Genomic DNA, 23,321 nt, shown 5'->3' with positions numbered 1-23,321 from the left:
GGAAGAAAGCTCGTGTGTTGAAGCTCTCCGACAAGAAGTCAGGAAGTGTGTGAAGAAAAAAGTTTCGGTGGGGATTCGAAGGTGTATCGAGTTCCGGCGTTGCTAGGGTTACGGTGGTCTGGTGCGGCGGTGTGAGGAGCAGTGACGGTTGAGTCGAGGCGGAGCGACACCTGTTTTCTAGACGGTGCAGATCATGACACGCGTCCATATGGAAGCCTCCTCGATATGTGCTGCTCTAACCGGCCGGATTTGCAATGTGGGCTTGGAGCCTGTTTCATTGTAGTTGGGCTTCGGCCAGTTTGTTTGTTTGCCATTTGGCTTGTGGGTCTTGGCTTTTTGTTGTTGTTGTACTGGGCTTCGGCCGTTTGGGCTTGGCCCTTTCTATTAATATAAATCTAGATGGAAAAAAAAAAAAAAAAGTTAGAGTCCTGTTGAAATGAATCAGCTATTCTCTCTGTCATAATACGGGCCTACATAATATAGTTACTTTTGTAAAAGCGAGGAAAGATTCAATATTGGAAACTCGAAAAAAATGGGGTGACGTGTAAAATTCAATACGTAGACAGCAAGAAGAGACATGCTCTTATGAGATGCTTTGTTTTTATAACCAACAATGCAACAATGTAACTTTCTTACGTGTGAGTGTGTGATGTGAGTTCTTTTAGCTATTTTGGCCACAATTTATAAAGCAACCAATCTGTTAGAGCAACATTAGCGATTTCTCAAACAAAAAAATAATGTAAAAGAAATAAAAATTATTCATAGCATGACGTGTGTATTGTAAAATCGGCGGAGCCATTATATAAAAAACATGTGGAGAAACTGTTCTTTTTGAGAGTTCTATTGAAAGTTTTTCACCGCTGATATGCTAAGTTTCTTTACAAATACAAAACAGGTTTTCATTTTTTTCTCAGAAAAACAAGATCTTTAATTAACTCCTCTCAGCCTATAATCTCTCATGCTTTTGATAAGATTCTAAATAAGATTTCCATTACCTAATCCTTTAGATTATAATGAATGTTTTTCTCTCAGTCATTGTACATTGCATTGATGTATATGTGTGTATGCTCGCACGTACACATATACAAAATTAGTGGCACAAGAAAATGGAAGCCAAAGGATGAGCTGGGCATAAAATGGGTGTGTGTGTGTGTGGGGGGGGGGGGGGGGGGGGGGGTAGAGTCATTGTCACGTGCGGTCTTTGCGGTGGTTAAGAGTAGAGCGTGCACACACATATATACAAAAGTACATGCAAAGACCACTTCCAAGTTCCACCACCTTCTGATTTCTTCTCCAGACCAAAAAGAAACAAGGGACATAAAGAACGGGAATTCGGCCAAAAAAATCCTGAACTTTTCTGAAATTGCCAAAAGAATCATGTACACTTGCCTGACTAATAAAAACCTAAACTTTTGTTGACTTATTTAAATAATTTAGAAACTTACGGTTGACTGACCAGATTAGCACACCGTTAAACAAGAGTTAAGACAGCGTTAACACAACGTTAACTGTTGGCGTTAAGTAAAACGACGTCGTTTCGTTTAACACTATTTGAAAATAAAAATACAAAGAAACCAGGTTTCGAACCCAGGTTGTTTGGATCAAATGGCAAGGTAATTTACCATTAGGCTAGTGGTACATTCAATGTATGTACTAACACATTTAGTTTTATTTGGTACTGATTTTGAATATAAAAAAATCTCTAAAAATTTAAAAGGTCTTTAAAATTCCAAAAATATGAAAATAAAGAATTTTTTTATAAAATTAATTTTGAAACTAAAAGTAAAAATAAAATTTTATTTTTCCTTAAAAATCAAAAATCTTCCAACATTTTCATTTTTAAAAACAAATTCCAAAAAATAAAATTTTCATTTTTCAGATAAAAAATAGAAAAAATAAAAAAAAATCGAAAAATATTAAGAAGTTATAAAAAAATCGAATCTGAAAATAATCAGAATTTATTTAAAATGTTTTTTTTTTTTTTTATAAAAATATTTTTTTATTTTTTTTATAAAAAAATGCCAAAAAGAAAATTTTTCATTTTTCAAATTATAAAAAGAAAAATTGAAAAACAAAATTCGAAAAAATAAAATTTCAAAAAAAAGGGATAAAAAATTTCAAATCTGAAAACATATAATCAGAAACTATAAAAACATTTAAAAAAATAGTAATAAATTTTATATATATATATATATATTTTCTGATTATATGTTTTCAGATTCGAAATATTTTATAACTTTTTGGAATATTTTTTCGAATTTTTTTAAAATTTTTCAAATTTCTTTTATAATCCGAAAAAATGAAAATTTTCTTTTTTGGAATTATTTTCAATTTTAGAAAATTTAAAGATCTTTTTAAGTTTTTATATAATTTTTTTAATATTCAAAATCAGTACCAAATAAAAGTAAATGTGTTAGTACATTCAATGAATGTACCACTAGACCAGAGGTAAAGTACCTTTCCATTTTATCTAAACAACCTGGGTTCGAACCCAGTGGTCTACATGATTTTATTTTCAAATCATGTAAAACGACGTCGTTTTATCTCATTTCAAAACGACGTCGTTTCACTTAACACCAACTTTTAACGATATTATTTTTTTCTGTTAAATTTGGTGACGGCGTGCTAAATTGGCAAGTCAACGAAAACATTGTTAATTAATTCTAAAGTCAATGAAAAATTTGTGTTTTTTTGGTCAGCCCTAAAGTTTATGTTTCTTTTGGCAATTCCTGAAAAGTTCAGGATTTTTTTGGCCGAATTCCCCATAAAGAACGCATTTCCCACTTTTTTTTTTTTTGCTAAAGACTTTTTAATATAAATGCAGGAGAAATAAAATATTACAGCATGGTGCTAGTGGCCAAGTGGCCCAGATTCATATTAAAAAACCCAATCTAAAAGAACCCATAGTTGAACCCAAATTTTTAGTAAGCCAAAGCCCAATTTTGAGATCCAAGGAGACAAAAAAACATAGGAAGTAACGACAAAGGGGGGAGATCATCGCGTGTTCATGGCGAACCAGAGAGAGAGAGAAGTTGAGAAGATTCATGTGGGTTAGAGAGGCGATAACTGGAGATTCTGTTCCTGATCAGGTGATCAAGATCGCGTTTAACAGTAGCCGGAGACTTGCGGTCATTCTTGTGGATTCTATTGTTCCGTTCAGTCCATACGAGATAGATGGTTGCTTGCCAGGAGAGGAGTAGGAGCTTCTAATGATGTCTGGAACCCTGGAAGCGTTGGAGGTCCAAGAGAGTAGTTTCCCAACTCGGCGAAGGAGAGAGACCGCACCGCGTTGCATAAGGGTTCCAAATCGCGGCAGTATAGGAGCATTCGAAGAACAAGTGAGCTCTTGATTCATTGTGGGATTGACAGAGAACACAGAGCCCATCTGTCTGAAGCCCCCAATTCAACATCCGATCTTTAGTAGGGCATCTGTTGAGTACCATTAACCAGGAGAGGAATTTATGTTTAGGAATCCCACCAGAAAACCAAACCTGTTTGTGCCAGGTTACTTGCTGCGCTTCATCTCTCAGCTGATCATATATGAGGCGAGTCGAGTAAGATTGTGAGGGAGAACCATTAGGAGACCAAACGTATTGGTCTGCGGCATCAGTGAGGGCAAGCGAAGTGATGTGTGAGAAGATGGTGACATGCTCCTCTGATCTTGCTGCTGGAAGAATCCAACGATCAATCTCCCACAATTCAGCCAGAGTACTATCTGAGCGAATCCCCAACGCCAGCGATTGTTGATCTCGGAGAAACGTTGTTATACTGCCCATTGGAGCCCAGTTCGATGTCCAGAAATATGTGTTCTCTCCATTACCTACAGCAACTTTGATCCAAGGGTAAGCAATAGTTCTAAGAAGGATTAGTTGATTTGCCAACCAAAAATGTTTCTGCCTAGTATTGATGACCCAAAAATTATTTAAATCTCCTTGCAGGACTTCACTACGGAACCAAGCAGACCAGATGGAGTCAGGCTTGAAGGAGAGAAGCCAAATAAGTTTTAGCGCAGCTGCAATATTCCAAGCAGATAAGTTCTTCAGTCCCAATCCTCCTTCAGATTTTGGCTTTGTCACCGAGTCCCATGCTATCTTAGCTGAGCCCTGACCATCCGTCTTTCCCTTCCACAGGAACTTACTACTCAAGGAGTCAATTTCAGCGAGACACCCTTTAGGGAGAATATAGGCACAAGACCAGAAGTTAATAATGCCCGCAATAACAGTAGACAGAAGCTGGAGCCTCCCCGCAAACGAGAGCGATCTGACTGTCCAAGAGTGGAGCTTCGTTTTAATGGCCTGTATGAGAGGCGCGCAGTTGTTGAGTGAGAGCTTCTTCGTACACAGCGGGACACCAAGGTATCTCACCGGTAAGGTTCCTTCCGTTAGACCAGTAGCCTGCTTTATCTGTTGCATCTCATGTGGCTTTATTCCTGCAGCAAATAGCGTGGTCTTTTCAATACTTATCGCCAATCCAGAGCGCTCTTCAAAGTCTCTGAGTATAGCAAGAATGGCGTTCACCGAACTGATCGAGCCATCACAGAATATGAGGAGATCATCCGCAAAGCACATGTGGGTCAGCTCAGTTCTTTGACACTTGGAATGATAGTTAAAATTCCCCTCTCTGGCTGCCTTGTTAAGAGATAGTGATAGGCAGTTCATTGCAAGTACAAATAGGTAAGGACTGAGTGGATCCCCCTGACGTAGCCCACGCTTCCCTTTAAAATATCCGTAGACAGATCCATTGAATCCCAATGAGAAGGATGTAGTGCAGACACAGGCATGAAGCCACTGTAAGAAAATCTCAGGGATAGCTAGATTTCTTAGGCATTGGAATATGAATTCCCATCTGACTGTGTCGAACGCCTTAGCAATATCAACCTTAATATTGATTCTCTTAAGTCCTCCAAGTTTATGGTAGCCTTGAACTATCTCTGATGCGAGGATTGTATTCTCAATGAGTAATCTTCCCTGCACAAAAGCAGTTTGATTAGGAAGGATGATCTCAGGGAGAATAGTCTTTAAGCGCTTAACCAGAAGTTTGGATATTGTTTTGTAGGTTGTGTTGCAGCAGGATATCGGTCTATAGTCCGAGATAGAGGCAGCTCCTGGTCTTTTAGGAACAAGGGTGAGAATCGTAGCATTTGTTGCAGCAGGAAGAAATCCTGTGGCGAAGAACTTCTGTATAGCATCCAGTGTCTCAGATCCCACAATCTGCCATGAGGATTTAAAGAAAGCTGAAGTGAAGCCGTCGGGACCTGGCGACTTGTTTGGGTTGAGCTTGAGGAGTGTTTTGTGAATTTCTTCACGAGAAGGAACCGAAGCCAGGATATTTCTATTGAGATCAGTACATCAAAATGGGATAAGCTCAGTGAACCACTGGAAAGACGAGAACAACTGAGGCATCACAGTAGGAGCCAGGATCTGCGAAAAATGGTGAAGCGCAATCAAGCTGAGTTCTGTCGGGTCAGTGACCAAGATTCCAGTGGCTAGTAGGAGCGATCTTATTGAATTGTACGATTTCCGGCTTGCTGCAATTCTGATGAAGAAAACCATATTCTGGTCCCCTAGCTGAGCCAGTTGATTCGAGACTTCTGGCGGAAGAAAGCCTCTTCTATTCCCCGAAGAAATGTCCATTTAGCCATCATTTCCTTCTCTGCAACAAATGTCTCAGTGGTGGGATTCGCCATTGCTTTATCCTGCACATCTTTAAGCAAACAGTTAGTGTCTAAAACTCTCCTCTCAATATCAGAAAAACTCTCTTTATTAAGTGTTTTTAGCTCTCTTTTTAGTGATTTTAGCTTGTATCCCAACATATGGAGGTCTAACGCCACGTTTCCACTTTGAACCCATGCAGTTTCAACCGCGGTAAGGAAGGATGGGTGATTGGATAGGAAGTTGAAGTATTTGAAAGGGCGGGTTCCAGCAGAGGGTAGGGGACATGCTAGATCAATCAAGCAGGGGGCGTGGTCTGAGAATTCGAAGGGTAAAAAGGTAGCTACACTGTCTGGGTACGCATCAATCCAAGATCCATTGACCAAAGCACGATCTAGTTTCTTTGTGGTAGGAGCTGAAGGAGTCTTATTTGTCCAAGTGTGATGAGATCCTTGAAATCTGAGATCCTCCACCCCAAGATCCAGCAGTTGATCTTGAAACTCAATCATATCACTTGTGAGGTGGTCCACTGAAGCGGATGAATGCTCATGAAAGTGTCTAATTTGATTAAAGTCACCACCAATGATCCAGTTTCGGTGCTCTAGGAACAAGGTAGTTTGAGCTTCCTGCAAGTCTTCCCATAGTACACGTCTCTCATCTCTTAAGTTAGACGCATACACAGCAGTGAAAGTAAACTTTGTGTGAACAGGGATAGTGACTTCACAGGTGAGAGACTGCTTTGATTGATGAAGAGTCTGAACAGCAGCTGGGTATCTCCAAATGATAATTATTCTTCCATCAAGGTCAGTATCGTGATTGGAGGCAAACGACCAGTTTGGGCAAACAGAGGACAAGATATTATTGAGATTGGGTTCTTTGATATGAGTTTCCAAAAGAGCACCTACTAATGGCTTAGAAGAAGATAGCCAAGATACAAAAGGCCTATGCTTATCCGGATGATTAAATCCACGGACATTCCAAAAAATAGGTTAGTACACATCTTAAAGATCGGGGGAACCCTCAACAAGAGAGGGCGGGTCAGGGGGGGGGAGGAAGGTTCAGGGCAGGATGAAGAAGGCAAGAAAGAAGGGACAAGGGAGGGGGCTAAAAGCGGGAGGGAGTCAACAATGGCAAAAGGAGAAGAGGCAAAGGAGGTTAAAGGGTTAGGGACGAATGGGTTGAAAAAAGCAGGGTCAGTTGAAACAGATTTGGGACAAAAAGTGGTTAATGAGGAAGAGGAGGGATGATGGGCCTATCATGAAAGACAGCAGGAAGGGCAAGAATGGTATTAGCTAAACAAGGAGGGGAGGGAAGAGCAGGGCCAGGTGAGGAAGGAAAGGATGAGGAGGGTAGCGATGCAGGGGAAAGAGGCAAGATGGGAATGGGAGGGAGAAGGATTCTGAGGAGAGGGGAGGCCAACATCCATGGCACCAGGAGGCAGAGGGGAGGAGGAGGCAGTAGGGAGAGGCGAAGGAGGGGCAGAAGACGGGTCTCCACTATCTAAGGTTACTGACGAAGCAATCGGAAGCTCCACTACATCTACAAACTCAGAGACAGATCCTTCTGTAAGGCCCGAATCCTCAGCAACAGGAGAGACAGTAGCAACAGGTGAGACAGCAGGAGCACTGCTTGGGTTTTCCTGAGACTTAGTAGGCTGTTTTTTCTTTCCGGTAACTTCAATCCAATCTTGTGGTCCTTTTGGACAGTTTTTCATTAGGTTACCAGAAGCCTTACAAGAATAACAGAAAATTTTAGAGGGAGTTGGGGGAATAGGTTTGGTTCTGGCAGTAGGGATTTTAGGATTGTTTTTGGCAGTGGGAACGGTTTTAGGGGGTTCAGGGAGGAGGAGACAATTTCGGGAGATATGTCCCAGTTCTTTGCAGTGAGCACATATAGGTGGAGTCCATGGATACTCAACCTCAACTTCCACAAAAGAGCCATCCATTCTCCCCACCTCAACTATCTTTGGCAAAGGCACAGAGGTGTTAACCTCAACTTTAACATGTGCAGTGCTGATACTTGTGAAGCTTAGAGTCCAGTCATCAGTCTCTTTGGGTTCACCAATTTGACCAGCAATATGGCTCAAGCCCTCCGAGTAGATCAGATCGAATGGAACTCCTTTTAGGTGAGCCCACAGTTGGATGTGCTGTAGAGAGGGAGAAGCTGTTGAAGCCGACCACTGGGAAACATGAAACATCGAAGTGTCGACGTACCAAAATTTCTTGAGGAGAACTTTCTGTCTGATGAACTCATTAGGTACCCTCACCAGAACAGATTTAGTAGTTGGCACCATGTGGATCTCCAGATGCCTTCCTTTTCCCCAGAGGTAATTTAGAACATTCTGAATAAGATTATAAGCAGGGGTTCTACCAAAGAATCTACACACAAGAAATTCCTTATGTAGATCAGCACCTCTTTGGTAAACCTCATCCGGAATAACAACCCGAGGGACTCCGCTGGGGGAGAGAGTTTGGGGAGATAGTCTTGTAAGAGTTCTATTCGTGTTAGCCCTTGCTTTGGAGGCCCAAGTCTCTGGTTTGTTTGGTAAGGACTTCGGTTCAGGAGGACTTGACTGATTCACGATGGGGACAGGAGAGTTGAGTAATGGAGCAGCAGTGGTTAGAGGTGGAGTTACGGTAGTATGAGCAAACGGAATAGCTCCAAGCAAACTGACTTCGCGAACAGAAGCTAAATCAGTTACTGTAGTAGTTACTGTAGTAAAATTGGATCTAGGGTTTGGTGAACAGTCAGGGATGAAAGGAAGGGAGATGGAGGCTAGGAGTTGGGCAGTAGTAAAAGGGCTTAAGGAGGGGGAGGGAATGGGAGCAGGACAGGGGAGGGAGGGAGGAGAAATAGTAGTTGAGACTGGGGCAGGCGGAAGAAGGTTAGAGGAGGAAAGTTTCAGAGGAGGTTTGGATGCTGAGAGGGGAGGGAACTGGAGAGGGTCGGGGGGATCTGGCAAAGGGGGAGGGCAGCTGAGACTGCCGGCCGGAGCCGTTGGGTTCAAGGGGGAAAGGCGGGCGATTTCCAACCAGGAGTTGGGAGAAGAAGCCATTTTCTTAGTAATTTTCCCCCACTTTTTTCATTTTTGTAAAATATATTTATTATCTGCAGTTTTTTTTTTCTTTTGGTAATTTTAATCTTGTATTTCAAAATGCAGACTACTAATTTGAAAGGTGATATTTCAGGCCTGTTTTTGATTTTAAAAGTCGTGTGTTTTCTATGTTATGCATGCTGTATGTATCTTTGATATTGACGTGGCTGAGAGGAAATGTAGAGCCATAAATTAAGATATGTGTTTTGGCCCATTTACGTTTTAGTTGTCAAGTTTTCTTATTTGATGTGGATCACTATTTTCTACATCGCTAGTTTGGTGAAAAACCTTGTAGTATATTTACAAAAATTAGCTATTAGGAAGCTTAGAAACATACCTCTTCTCGATCTTTCGGCTAGAGCAAATCTGTTCAAAAAAAATTCACGGAGTTGCCAAATTCTTCTAGTATCTTGTTGTTAGTCTATATCCCGCCTCGGAAGTAATGGTAAAGTTGATAGGTATTGTTTGACAATAAAATAAAGGAGTTCGTAAATTCAATTCATCTTTGCACTTGGGGCAATGACGCAGCTAATGAGTTAATAGCCGAGGCGCGTCTATTGCCTGGTTGAAAACTATTTCCAACCCTCTCTTTGGGCCTCTAAGATTGTTCTATGCTTATTGAAAATTTCTAGAAGGGCTCCCGTTATGGTAAAGCCCTAAAGCATAAGTTGCATCCTCATCAGTAGTATAATTAAATTCGTGGAACAAATGAGTAGCTATGGTTTCTTAAACCTATATATTCCCTATAAAGAGAAGCAATCAAAGACTTAAGATACGAAAAGTAAGACAATAGCTTTTCAATTCCTTTTCTTTCTTGTCGCCTTGTCGGACAAGGCAAACATCTTCATACCTCCATTCTGGTACATTAAATGTAGTTTCTATTTTTATTTATCTGTTAAATATGTCTCAAACTAAGACTCGGATCTATAATTCTATAGATTTAGGAAACGTTTTCAAAATGTTTGTTCTTCTTGTTTAACCAAACATGAGTTGTTGTCTGTTATGATTTAAGTAAAGCTAAGAATGCTACAGAACTTTTAAATCGACACTCTCAAAATAAAGTCAAAATCCAAAAGTTACTATTGATTTTCTGCAGCCATCGCAAGGTGTTGTTGTCAGTCCTACTTATGTGTTGGTTCTATGACTTCTAACTTGCCTCAAGATTGGTTCTCGGAAAGGGATAGATTCCTGAACCCGCCGTGCAATAGTACAACTACAAAAAGAAGAGTGCAAACAACATCATCATCAATTCGTTAGAGGCTGTTAAGAAGATAACTGAGAAACCAATATACTGATCAGTTACCTGCATAACTTATCGCAAGAGCATAGAACACAGCAATTTGAGCATTCAGAAACGCCAAGAAGCTCACGGTTGCTGCAAAGCAAAACGAGGAACTCTGTTAAATGATCCATTTACGCAAAGATTTACGTTTAAAGAGAAGATGTCAACTAAGTATAAATATCATCTTAGGGTGTATATCAAACAAGGTTAAGCATGCAAGAAAGAGTCCTCAGTTGCATACTTACCGCATAGTGCGACACGTATTAATATTTTTCTGATAAATGGATGGCGATTAGATTCCCATCTGTCGACGCAGAATTTGAATAACTCCCAAAAGGCATAGCTTGTTACAAACCCTAGAAACGCTACTGGCATCTCAAACCTACAAAAGGTCAATGTCAGGACAAATCAACACATTGAGTTCTAATCTAATTTGGCTGAAACTGCAAAATTTTAAGTGAATTTCAAAACCAATTTGGCTAAAAAGGCTGAATGCATACAGTTCGTAAGAGAAGAAGAGGATGAAGAGTGTTGCGTAGTTCCTGGCGAAGCGCTTGACATTCTCATGGACTCTGTTTCTAGCTTCATGAGTAGACGACGGGAACGAGTAAAAGTCAGAGTCGCCGAAGAAACTGGTTGTCCATGGCGGCGTATCTCCGGAGAAATCATCGGCTGAGAGCTTAGATAAAGGGTTGACTGTTAGAAGGGAGAACACAGCGACGAGCTGAGCCGACAGAGCTGTAGGAGGTTTGGCTTCAGTGGCGGCTGAGGAGGAGGGTGACATTGGTGAGACGGTGGAGGTACGGTGGTCGAGATAACCGGAGTCTTGGAGCCATGAATCGAGAACAACAGAGTCTGGAACGCTTAGCGAGAGAGGATTAGCCATGATTCTTATTAGTATCCATTTTTTTTCCTTCTCTTCTTTACTATTTATAGAGGAAACTTTCCATTTTTGTCTTTTTTTTTTGTAGAGCATTTAAATTCCACAATTGACGAAAGAAAAAAAGTAAAAAGATACAATAAAAAAAAATGTCAGCTTGGAATTTCATCAAACACTTTCCGTGCACCAATCTCTCCCGCCATATCCTCAGAGCCAAACCTCGTTGCTGCTTCACTTCCTCTACCCGTCCATCGTCCTTTTCAATCTCAGCGTCTCTGTCTACATCTTCCTCATCTGAGTCGTTCGCTGCTGCACCTTACCTCTCTGTTCGTATCCACTGTCCTAAACATGTCGTCGTATGTAACCTCTCATTCCCTCTCTCTCTCATACGCATCATAATTGGATAAGGGGATTGAAAGTTTCCATTTTTTCATCTGGGTTTCGTTAGGATCCTTTCTCGGAGGCGTTGTTGTGTTTTGGAGCGAGCTCAGTAGCTGTAGATGAAGACGATGACGAAGAAGAAGAAGATGTGACTTCGAAAGAGGTGAAAAAAGCACAAATCTTTTGTATCATTGAACAAATGTTTGAACAAATAGGAACGCTTTTGCTAAGTCTCGGCAAGTTCAGCGACTGTTGTTTTGATGTAGCTCTCACAGTTTCTGGTTTCTTAAAGATGTGTTCTTGCAAAGTCTCATCAGAGTTGTGTTCTTAATCTTTGATGTTTATTTGCAGATATGTATAGAATCAATATTTCCAGTACACGAGGAGGTGAAAATGTGCATTTCACAGGCTGCAAACTCCATTGGCTTGAAGGAGATACCAAAATTCAAAGTTGAATTGGGAGATGAACAGGACTGGATAACCAAGAACCAGGTGTGAGCCTTAGAGTTTAACAGAGGACGGAGGATTTACCCTAAATGCTTCTGTTTCATTTTAAGAGAGCTTGCACAGCTGTCCTCTTCACTAACATTTGTTGTCTTTTGGTTCATGTTTTTGCAGGAATCGTTTCAGCCTGTTGAAATCGCTGAGAGGCTTTGGATCGTACCTGAGTGGACATCTCCTCCTGTATGTTTAAAATCGTTTCAACACTTTTTTTTAACAGTTTCATTCTACTGACAGATTCTCCTCCTAGCTACTGAGTGTTGCAGAATATGAGTCTCCCTCTTTCAGAGTCACCTTATACAGATATATATATATATATAGAGTTGTGTGGGTAAAAGTACTCTTTTTCACTATTCTTTGCAAGGTCGCTGAAGCAGTGAACATCATTCTGAATCCTGGACTTGCGTTTGGGACTGGAGAACATCCCACGACTAAGCTGTGTCTATTGCGTCTACAAAGTTTGATAAAAGGCGGAGAGGCTTTCCTCGACTACGGTACTGGTTCAGGAATACTTGCAATCGCAGCTCTCAAGGTCAAAACTCTCACTCCTTTCTCAGTCTTTTCTTTCACAAACCAATCATTACAACATAAATCTTAACTTATTTCAAAATCTTTATGTATGGCTTGTTTGAAATTTGCAGTTTGGTGCTGCATCATCTGCTGGTGTTGATATTGATCCACTGGCAATCAAATCTGCAACTCATAACGCAGCTCTGAACAGCATTCCACTGGAGAAACTGGAGCTGCACCTTGCACCAAGTGATAATACAGAGATACCATTGCGAAAAGAACAGTTTGATGTGGTCATCGCAAACATTCTCTTGAACCCGGTTATGGAACTGGCGGATCATATCCTTTCATTCGCGAAACCCGGGGCAACCATTGGCATTTCTGGTATCCTCTCTGAACAGGTACATAAACAGTCATCTCTCATTACCATACTCATGCATCATTACAGCAAGCTAGCTACCTGCAAAGTCATTGGAACCGAAAAACAGACTGTAATCTGACTTGCTCAATACTGTTTTTGCAGCTTCCAAGTGTAAAAGAACGGTACTCTCCCTTCTTGGAGGACATATCTGTAGCCACAATAGGTGACTGGGTTTGCATGAGCGGTACCAAGAAAAGGAGTTGATTGATAATTAAATCATTTCTTCAGAAAAGAAAACGTTATAATAAAAAATGCCTAATGATCAGAGAGCCTAGTGGAGTTTTGTAAGAGGCTACAAGCCTACAACTACATTTGACACTGAAACTTAATGTCCTCTTCATTGTATTCAAAGATTCAAGTCTATGATAATTTTAAATTTGTGTTGTCACAAGTCTAATAGAAAAAACAGAAATATGTCGATAGTCTCTATCTTCTTGTCATCGCTTCACCTCCTCAGTTGTCTTCTTCCCAAAGAAGAAGTCTTCTTAGGAATGTAGACCTTGTAATTCACCTGAATAAATACCATTTTAAAAGAAGAAAACGAATAGTTTAGTAACAACACAGACGTTTGGACTCATATAGACTCAATCAATGCAGGAACTTTTTACCTGAACCATTTCTCCACCCCTCATCACGGTCATTGTTTTCTGCTCGTACTGTGACTCACCTTTTGTTTCATCGTTTGTCTTCTGTTCAGACTGAGACTCTTCTTTGTTTTCATCTAATGTCTCAGTCTCAGTATGAGAAGAAGACCTAGCGCTAACTTTTCTCGGTTCAATGCTTTCCGGTCCATTCTTTGTTGCCAGAGCTAAAGAAGTTTCTGGACAACTCTTGCCATTGATGCTCTCTGCTTCAGCATCTTGACAACCATCGGCTTCTTTCTTGCTAGCCAGATTTAAACTTCCCTGTCTCAATACCGGTCTAATCAACTTCCTTTTGGTTGTTGTACACGAGCTAATCTCAGGACCAGCTTTGACCATGGCAGTATCACCACCAGACTGTTGAGAGGGAAGATCAGCCAACCCTGTTCCAGATTCCTTCACATTATCGACTTGTGTAGTCTCAAGATCTTTGTCTCCCTCTGAAACACAGAGCTTCTGCTTCGTGACAGGGCACTCTTTTGACTCTTCAATTTTTTCAGATTCAGTCTGAAGAGTTTCTTCTCCTTCAGAAACAGAAGAGACCTCTTTACTTGCTGTTCGATTATTTTGGGTCTCTCCACGGAACCTTTTCAAATTCTCTAAGGCTCTTTTCTTTAGAATGGCTTCCAAGTCATCACCTTTCAAGCTATTGTCTTGATGAGAAGCTTTGCTAGTTTCAGAACTATTATATCCCTCGGAATCATCATAGCCAATACGTCTGCTGTCATGAGCACCACCAGTCGCAGGAGAAGAGAGAGTAGCTTCACCATCTCTCTGGTCATCCGCAATCATATTCTCATCAGATTCATTCTTTCTCTCACCACCATCATCATAGTTATAAGTAACCACAACAATGGATTTAAGCCTTTTAGAGTTATTCTTGTCAGTCATAACATCATCTTCCACTTGCCAGCATTCATCATCATCAGGTTCATCCTTAGATTTATCAAGTCTTCTTTTTTCTCTAGTCATTCTCATTCCATCACTACTCTCACTATTGTCATCACTACTAGTGGAGCTTGAACTCGAATATCTCTTACGTCTCTTCTTCTTGCTCACTACATGTTTGTCCTTCCTCTTAGACCTTTTCTTAACACGAATGTCTTCATCCTCACTGTCGCTGCTAGAATACTTCTTGCGTGACCTCTTCTGCTTCTTCTTCTTCTTGCTCAGTTTAGACCTACGCTGCTTCTCTCTCCTGTAATCATCTTCGGAACTAGAAGAAGAAGAGTAGAAAGAAGAATCTGATTCACTCTCATCAGAAGAGTCTTTAATCCGACGAATCTTCTTCGATTTGATTCTCTTCGTCTTCTTCTTCACGGATCGCAACTGCACAATACAATTCATCAACCAACAAAAGTATAAAACCCTAATTCGAAAGTAACTAAAGGTCGACACTTTTACATAAACTCAAATCGAAAGTTTCGATCTTTGCTGATATGGGAGATATAATGGGTAAAAGAATAGTCATAAATCATTGAATCGAGACTGTACCTTAGAGGGATCTTCTTTAGAGCGTTTTAGTTTCTTAGAGGAAGATGATGATTTGCCCATTGTACTCTCCCTCAGTGAATCGCTTTCTCTTCCTTCGAATCTGTTCAAAAAGGGGATTAGGTTTGAGAACTGCACTGTTATCTCTCTTCCCTTGCGGGGATGCTAATGGGCTTTCTCTTGTTTATTATACTCGATCCAGTTTATCAAATTTAAGGAAAGTGAAAAATGTGTTTTCCTATTTTCTTTTTCTTTTTCCCTATATTTCAAGAGATATTATTGTTTTCCGCTCGCTTTTGTAATCAGATATATACTCGTCTTGTTCCGTTATTTGTTGTAATGGTTATGGCAGATTATTCGACAGGTTTAAGAATAAACTTTTCGGAAAAGATCTCTTCTAGAATAACTTTAACCAAAAAAAAAGATCTATTTTAATCGGGAGAACTTTTTTCGAGTAGGCAATGCAAGGGACTACAACCCGTTGTGATGCGGAAAATCACTTCAATTGTTAACAAATGCGAAACAAGATCAGCTTGATATCAATGTATTGTCACCATCCAACCAATATTAAATATGGATTTCATCATTGATTTTTTTTGTAATCGAATTGTCAGGTCATATTTTCTGTCGGATTTAATTGTTTTCTCAAGAGTTTATTTTGGTTTTCTTGATGCTATGTACCATATCAACTGTTATGTTATTGTATTTGATAGTCTGAATAAAAGAAGCCTTAGACAGAAAAATAATAAAAACATTTGTATTGAGTCATTTTCCAATAAGAATAAAGTTTCAAGCAGATTCAATACAGTATAAACTTTCTTTTTTTGTCAACAATTTAATATATGTCATTCTAGTTGGAAGAGAAGGCTTTTATAAAGTTCTATCTTTTATGTTGACAAGAAAAGGAATTTTTTTTTATATTTGATGTTTCTGTACCTCTCTTGAGATTGATATGGTTTAAATTTGAGAGATTACAACTATAAAAACCAACTACAATTTATTGAACTGACGAAAACACTTGCAGAAGATGTTGGATATGTTTTCTCTACACAAGTAAAAACCAAGAGACCATGAAGTTGAGATTATTACACAATACAGCAAGCTCCATGACATGTATCTTCTATAACACTCATACTACAGATATCTACACAAGTATCATATGCTCTGATCTTAACAAACATTATTCCACACACAACAACAAAAAGGAGGGGGGGAAGGGAATCTTAAAGCTAACATATTAAGAATCTTCTGTGTCGCTTCGAGTATCATCGACGCAACCCTCTGTTGATGTTTCATCCACGATCCTTCCTCTGAAAAAGGGTTGCAATAAACCAGAGTTTATGGCTGAAACTGTGTGGACCAGACCAGAGAACTCTTTAGAAGAGAAGATGTTACCTTTCCAGAACAAATTTGCCTTCTTTATACTTCTGATCTTTCTCATGCGCTGATTCCTAACAAACAAAAAGAAAGAAACAATATGAAAAAAAAAACGAGAAGCCTCTCCCAGGAAACGTGAAAGTAGTGAGGCTGAAAGCGAGATAAAGTGAGGTTTACGTATTTCCAGCCAACATTCTGTCCACAACAGCAGCAGTAAATATCAGCAACGGTGTGCATACCCGAAAGCATCATCCTTTCCTCTAAAGGACCCATACTTATGTTCACTCTGAAAAATTAAAAACTCATTGGAATCAGCTCTACAATAAATCCAACCACCCCATTGCATTAGATTAATGAAAAAGGTAACGATGCATCAAAGGAAGAAACTAGTTTTGAGTAATCAGCAAGATTCAGAAAATGTAAAAAGCTCAAAGTAAGTTTCGTCTATAAGTTTACATATATTAGATGACAAAAGAATACTAGAGTCTAGCACTGCCACGTAGACAAGAAGAAACAGAACAAGTCTAATATATACATCTGATGGAAATTTATACTTACGAGCGATTGAAGAGGTAAGCTTTTCCTCTCCGGCAATGGAAAGACTGCCAAAAAAAAAAAGATAAGTCAAAATAAGGTTTTACATTCTCAATGGTTAGTTTCAAAGCAAAACAAAAACAATATACCAATAAGCTAAAAATACCCTCAATTTTCAATACTCCAATGATAAACTTTCATGATTCATCTAATTATTATTACACAATAGTTTAAATAGAAGTAACTCTAAGTACTTCAGATATAAACCCAGAAGAAATGAAAAACACACAGTCTGAGAATTTATATCAGTAACTAAACTATCCTATCTCTTCACCAAAAAAAAAATCAAGGAGCTATGCTGCAAATAGATGGTTTATATAACTCGCCGGTTGGTGGGAACTTGTAAATATCTACTACTTGAGCTTTGAAGAAGGAGAGATGTACCTTGGAAATAAGATCATCGGGAAGAGCGAGATGGGTTCTGCAGAACCTGCATCTGTAAGATCTTCCCTCAAGCTCCACCGTAAATATCCTTCCCATTTCTCTTCTTCTTCTTCACTCCTCTGTCTCTTTCTCTGTTTCTCTTTTGCTCTGTCACTTACAAAATAAGAGGCCCTATAAGTGGAATTTGGGTCTCAATTGGGCTCAATTATAATTTGGGCCGCTTTGAATCTCAAAACTGACAAGATATGAGTTCAGTCACTACTATTAAATGGCATATTCAAAGACCCTATGGTCTAACTACTGGCTCTCATCTTGCTTCCCCGGATCTCCAGATAAACCAAAGACATCTTTGGATTCAGGAAGACACTCTAAAGGGAGGGTTGACAGGAAAAACGATCAAAACAAGGCCCAAGGTCGGAGATGTAGATGAAGAACTTACTACAAAAAGATTGAAAGAGATAGAGACATTTAATTATCTTCTAACAAAAATTAGACGATGGCCTTTAACTTTATTCCTTTTTACCATAGGTCGTTAGTTCAACTGTAAAAAATTGTTCATTATATCAGAGTTCCTCCGTTAGAATGATTGTTGAAACGAAACTAATATTATATGATATGGTTTTGGGTTTGAAAATATTACGAGTTTTGGGCTCGAACCTCCTGGTATTCAAAAAGAACAAAAGGACACAATTTTAACAATAGAAACAAGAATGACTCTAGCGCTCTAGTGCAATTTTGGCTTTCCTGGTCTTTAATCATCTCTCTTTTATGATAGACTCAGAGTATCATTACCGGCGTCCCTTGGGCCCGAGTCCTTCGTGTTTTAGGGTAAAATAAAAATAAAAAAAGACTAAGGACGATGCAAACGGACCTTAATTAAGGCATTTTCTGCTTCGTCCCTGTTGGCTACGTGGCAGCAGTGGATACGTGGGGAGATGTCTCGAAAGATAGTCGTCATCGATTTTTTCTTTTTCCGGTGCCCCATCTCTTCTCTCCGTTCAGTTTCGTCGTCGGTGTCAGATATGGAGAGTTTACTGGTGAATAGTGTGGAGAAAAACCTTACCCAGTTTATGTTCTCCAATGTCATCTTCCTCTGGGAACGTCTTCTCGTTGATTTCTCCTCTGAGGTTCCGATTCTCTTCCTTTCTCAGTTTTTTTTTTGCAATTTCAGTTTCTCGTGTGATTGATCGATCACATGAATTTCTGCCACTCTGATCCGATCTTCTAGCTTTTCTCTTTTCTTATTCTTATGGTTTATTTTTTTTTATTTTTTTTTAAAGATCAATTTGATCCGATCAAATTGATCATGATTTCTGGGGTTGATTTTGTGATTTTCTTCCACCATTTGTATTTTAACTTGTCAATAATGTCTCTATTGTTGCTTTGAGGTGAGCTGGAGAGGCTGAAGGCGCATTGTTGTCCACTGTTGAACAACAAGTAGTATTGTCTATGCCCGTTGCTTGTTACTTCTCTTTATTATGAAGTTCTTCCGTATCCATGTGCAATTGTCAGATTCCTGGTGGTGCAGCTGGGCATTATCTTCTTGGTCTTATCTATAGGTGATTCTGCAAGTTTCTGTATGAGATGCTGTTGACTCTCGCATGCTTTAATGTTTACTACTTCACTATCTTTGTATACTGATGTTGTAGAAAGCTTATTCATTTGCTGCCTCTCTTACTACCAAATGGAACAACTTTCCTATGTCTTTTGATGTGTGTTACTCTCTGTTACTTGTTACCAGATATTCTGGGAGGAAGAACAGCTCGGTAGAACAGTTTAGAATTGTATTGTCATGTGATCCACTGTGCTGGGAAACATATGCACAACTTTGTAGTTTAGGTAAGTGAAAGCTCTGTATGACTTGTTTTGTTTTTTTTAAGTTTATTTTTTTCTGGTTATCAAAGAGCTGGAAATCTGAGACAGCAGATTTTATATATTTTCTATGGCACTCTGCAATTAACGTATCAGGTGTCGCTGAAGAAGCTTCAACAGTTTTCGGTAATGTCGCTGCCCAGTGTCTTCAGAAAACTCACATCTCACAAAGAATAAACTTCTCAGAAGGAGAAACCAAGGACCAGCTTATAGATTCTGATAAGGCCTAGAAATAAAATCCCACCACTAATCTAAAATTTATCAATTTTCCTTAGAAAAGTCCCTAAACGCATAAGTATTAATAAAATATGCTAATGGCTCTTACATAAGGCACACCAATAATGATGCTCTTACACCTAATACAACTTTTATTTTGGCAAGGTTCTACTATAGTCTCTTGGCTGGTTAACCTCATGCAATTTTGAAATCCATACAAACTCTCTCCTTTCTTTTAATGAAATTAACATACATATAATTATACAAAATACAAGTTTATAATGTGACCATCATTTTATTTATAAACCTAATTCTAAAAGCAATAAAACTCCAAAATTAGTGATACAATATTTACTACAATCATCCAAGTACCACATGAAACAAGTATATGCATAAATATAAATGATCAGGCCACTCATCAAGACCCATATCCCTATGCTCATACACAGCTGTCTTTCTTTCTTTGTTAAATTTCTCCCTGCTCGTTTCATTTTCTTTCTTTTTCATTTATACCCCGAAACTTTAAATACGTGAATGCTATATCGTCCAAGACCAAGTTCCGATCGCATAGAAGCGTGGATTACTATTTCCATGCACAAAGTTCACTCTCTCCACTCATTAGTACGTATATACACACTGCATGCATGCTCGTATCACATGACTCCGTTACTTCGCCGGCCAACTCAATCAACGGGTATGCATCTGCCACTTGGCTCGATATGGAGGGTCCGATATTTTTGGGACCACGACTACATAAGGACCATCATCAACGTCGGAGTTTGATGTTGTTTTTTGATATTTGTTCCCTCTCAGGGTTTGGCATTTGCTGCAAAACATACATATTGCCATGTACTTATAATTGATAACTAGGGTTCTTGTAATTATTGCTCGATATAAATAGAAATTTGGAGAATATTCTTGGTGGGAAGATTACAAATGCTTAAAACTAGTTTTAGTCCAACAAAATAACCCTTATATTTACCTCTTTATCTAGCTAAAGAAGTGCATGTTTCTGTACATGTATTGCAGATACCATATATATCATTGCACCAACAAGATACCATATATGTCATTGCACCAACACGAACATGAAAACATTATAGTGATGTATAATCTATATGAGAGATTCGTTGTGAATCGGTGCAAAGTTAGCAATTCAATGTACTAATATATTTATTGGCTTTTTGTATAGTCACTTCAAAGCTTATATCACATAACACCAAGGCTTTAAATATTATAAAGACAAGTGTCTGATGGACTTTACCAAATTTTTGAGTTAGAATGTGAACGATTGCAGCCAATGGGATCAATTAATCAACTTGCATAGAATACCATTTCACTATTTATAATTTTGGTTTGTAATCGTACGTAAAGAAAAATAGAAGAAACAAGTGGTTTATCCGTTGCAAACTCTTTTAATATTGTTATCCGTCCTTCAAATACAACGGTATCATAACATTCTGAACTGTGATATAAATAAATATTTAAAATAATTGATTTGAATATCTATATCATCAAATGTGTTTATGTTTTTTGGCATGCATCTATTTAGAATTTTAAAGTTAAACTGAGCTGGAATAATGGATTGATGAATGATCTATTGGAAAATGATTCGCGATAGCTTGCGAATGAGACAAGAGCACATGTAAATATCATATGGTGAGTGTAGGGTCAATAAACAATGATTTTGAACTTTTGGAAAAATGAACGTACGGACCGTTGGAATGAAATACATCCATGGACCGAGAGAACATGTGTCGATGGCTTATTAGTCGTAGGTGGTCGAGGCGTTATAAGTAGTATTAGAGCTCGTTAGCCATCTCGGTTTTGACTCCATAAATATTTTAAGACCTATCGTAGGACGCAATGAAGACACATTGCATTTTTTGAAAGGGTGTGGATTGTAATATCCTGAATTGTGATATATGGAAATGCTTAAGATAATTGATTTGGCTATTGTCACCAACGTGCGTTTACAGAGACACATCTATTTAGAAATCTAAAGTTAAACGTGCTTGAACTGGAGTAAACTGTATTTATAACAGCCTCAAAATCTTTTCTTTTTTCTTATAGGACTACATACTTATATAAAAGGTAAATTTCTTAAACCGAAAAGGCATACTGTATCGCGGGGACCTGCGGGTCCCACACCCTTTTAACCCTACGTCCGACCAACGAATGCTAGGCTTTTATTGGTGCATAGAGATTTAAGACACACTGATGCAACAGATGATTTATCGGAAAATGATTTGCAATAATTTGTCAGTGAAATCAAAGCACGAAGAAATGTCATGTGGTGATTGTATGGTTAATTATAAACAATGATTTAGAATTTTGTAAAAACTAACAAACCGATTGTTAAAACAGAATGTAACCTACGGGTTAAATGAACATGCGTAGATGACCAATTAATTATGAATGATCATAACGTTATAAGTGATGATCCACATCCACAGAACGGAATGTCACAATATTGTTCAAAAATGAATCAGCTGGCTTTCCACTGCAACCACTAAAATTCTGAGAGATTGAAATATTATGCTTTGAACCCGGGCGTACACATTTTATATTAAAAAGAAATATTATGTTGACATATATAATCATACGAATTGATTTATTTCACGAATTTTGGTGGAAATATTGGGCTTAGAGTCATTTGCCATAAAGGCTTGTGTTTATTTTGTTGTTCTCGAAAAAATTCAGCATTTGATCACATAACTGAATGGTAATCGGTGCGGCAAAATGAGAAGAAAGTCAAATGCCTTTTGAAAAAAGCAAAGCTAACAGTGAAAATAGCCGGCACTACAAGAAAACAGATATTTAACGAAGGCCAATTTCCTCGTTAATTCCTCGTAAAAGGAAGTTTACGAGAAAATGAGTTTCGTCGTTTATCGTCCGTCGTAACACACATTTCGTCGCCATTTCCTCGTAAAGTAGCAAGTCAGCCATTTCCTCGTAAAGACGAAATAAAGATTTCGTCGTAAGTTCTTTGCCGCATTTCCTCGTAAAATCCTCGCGGGTTTTCCTCGTAGAAATCACACGATGCATTCGTCGTTATTTACACGTAATTTCCTTAAAAAGAAATCCTCGTAAATTTGATGTAACTTCCTTGAAATATATTCCTCGTAAACTCCACGTAGATTCCTTGAAAAGCTTTCCTCGTAAATACCTCGTAAAATATTCCTCGTAAATTCTTCGGTTAGCTTTCGACGTAAATAACTCGTATAATGCGAATTTTCGAAATAATAAATAATATTGATAAATTTAATAATTATTAATTTAATTTAGTAAAAATATTTAAATATTTGTGGTTTATAAATAAATTTTAAATAAAATTCAAATGCAATACAATATTTTATATATAAATAAAGTTTTGGATTTTATAATACATAAACCGAAAAAAAACTAAGGTCCGTTCATCGCCTCGTAGAATTCCTCTCCTCGTAACATCCTCCTCGTCATGTGTGTCCGATGACTCGCCTGGAATGGGATTTTGTTGTTTCATGTTCCTCAACAAAGTTTCCCATTCCGGATTTGTGGCCACTATAACGTCGATGAAGGCCTCGAGTCCACTCACACGTAACCGCCGGCACCTGAAGAAGAACCTGGCGGGTCTAACTGACTACCAGGCTCACCGAACATGTCTCTGTAGTGAGCAGTAAGCATGTTTTTGGAACCTGCAAAAATATATTTTTTGAGTTTATGATCATCAATAATAAAAAATCTATCATCAATAATTAAAAAATCTATCTAACGAACATAAATTTCGTAAACCTATCTAAATTCCCTAAACTAACCACCTAATATACTAAACTAATTATGGGAAGCGAGGAAATTACCATTTCGAAGGAGAGAAGAACGGGAGAGGAGTTGGAGAGGAAATGGGAAGGAATTGGAGAGGAAGTTGGGACGAATAGAGAGTGTGAGGTTTGAGTTGTATATATAACTTACGAAGGCGTCGCAATTTCCTTGTAGCTTTACGAGGAATTAAAGAGGCCCGTCTTTTATTTCTTCGTAAAATCCTCG

General features: G+C 38.7%; 4 protein-coding genes and 1 non-coding gene across 6 annotated transcripts; 2 read left to right on the top strand and 3 right to left on the bottom strand.

Moving 5' to 3' along the window:
- Window positions 1–9,246: 9,246 nt before the first annotated feature.
- On the top strand, window positions 9,247–9,401 carry LOC130508884 (U4 spliceosomal RNA). The gene has a single exon (XR_008943069.1). It is a non-coding gene; the product is annotated as a U4 spliceosomal RNA (small nuclear RNA).
- An 833-nt stretch (window positions 9,402–10,234) lies between these two features.
- Window positions 10,235–11,020, bottom strand: LOC108838224 (PRA1 family protein H-like). Its single transcript, XM_018611189.2, has 2 exons — window positions 10,528–11,020; window positions 10,235–10,409 (listed from the first exon to the last, which is right to left on the bottom strand). The coding sequence occupies exons 1-2, from the start codon at window positions 11,001–11,003 to the stop codon at window positions 10,235–10,237; spliced, it is 651 nt and encodes a 216-aa protein (XP_018466691.2). The 5' UTR covers window positions 11,004–11,020.
- LOC108843503 (uncharacterized) lies at window positions 11,006–13,073 on the top strand. Its single transcript, XM_018616714.2, has 7 exons — window positions 11,006–11,263; window positions 11,356–11,451; window positions 11,640–11,780; window positions 11,907–11,972; window positions 12,154–12,321; window positions 12,431–12,700; window positions 12,823–13,073. Exons 1-7 carry the CDS (start codon window positions 11,057–11,059, stop codon window positions 12,922–12,924), a joined length of 1,050 nt encoding a protein of 349 aa, XP_018472216.1. The 5' UTR covers window positions 11,006–11,056; the 3' UTR covers window positions 12,925–13,073.
- Window positions 13,040–15,030, bottom strand: LOC108843502 (suppressor protein SRP40). The gene is made up of 3 exons (XM_018616713.2): window positions 14,856–15,030; window positions 13,329–14,690; window positions 13,040–13,231 (listed from the first exon to the last, which is right to left on the bottom strand). The coding sequence occupies exons 1-3, from the start codon at window positions 14,913–14,915 to the stop codon at window positions 13,166–13,168; spliced, it is 1,488 nt and encodes a 495-aa protein (XP_018472215.1). The 5' UTR covers window positions 14,916–15,030; the 3' UTR covers window positions 13,040–13,165.
- Window positions 15,031–15,830: 800 nt separating this feature from the next.
- Window positions 15,831–17,366, bottom strand: LOC108839945 (protein yippee-like At5g53940). 2 transcript variants are annotated; one of them, XM_018612732.2, is made up of 5 exons: window positions 17,208–17,366; window positions 16,788–16,831; window positions 16,407–16,515; window positions 16,248–16,296; window positions 15,831–16,162 (listed from the first exon to the last, which is right to left on the bottom strand). In XM_018612732.2, the coding sequence occupies exons 1-5, from the start codon at window positions 17,301–17,303 to the stop codon at window positions 16,023–16,025; spliced, it is 438 nt and encodes a 145-aa protein (XP_018468234.1). In that variant the 5' UTR covers window positions 17,304–17,366; the 3' UTR covers window positions 15,831–16,022. The 2 variants fall into 2 exon arrangements, with proteins under 2 accessions (XP_018468234.1, XP_018468235.1); XM_018612733.2 differs by having other exon boundaries at window positions 16,248–16,303; window positions 17,208–17,365.
- Between the last annotated feature and the right edge of the window lie 5,955 nt (window positions 17,367–23,321).

The sequence above is a fragment of the Raphanus sativus genome, chromosome 2 (genome assembly GCF_000801105.2).
Source record: "Raphanus sativus cultivar WK10039 chromosome 2, ASM80110v3, whole genome shotgun sequence".
In the NCBI taxonomy this organism is placed as follows: domain Eukaryota; kingdom Viridiplantae; phylum Streptophyta; class Magnoliopsida; order Brassicales; family Brassicaceae; genus Raphanus; species Raphanus sativus.
The sequence above is the reverse complement of the archived record's forward strand: the minus strand, read 5'-3'. Positions and strand labels throughout refer to the sequence as shown.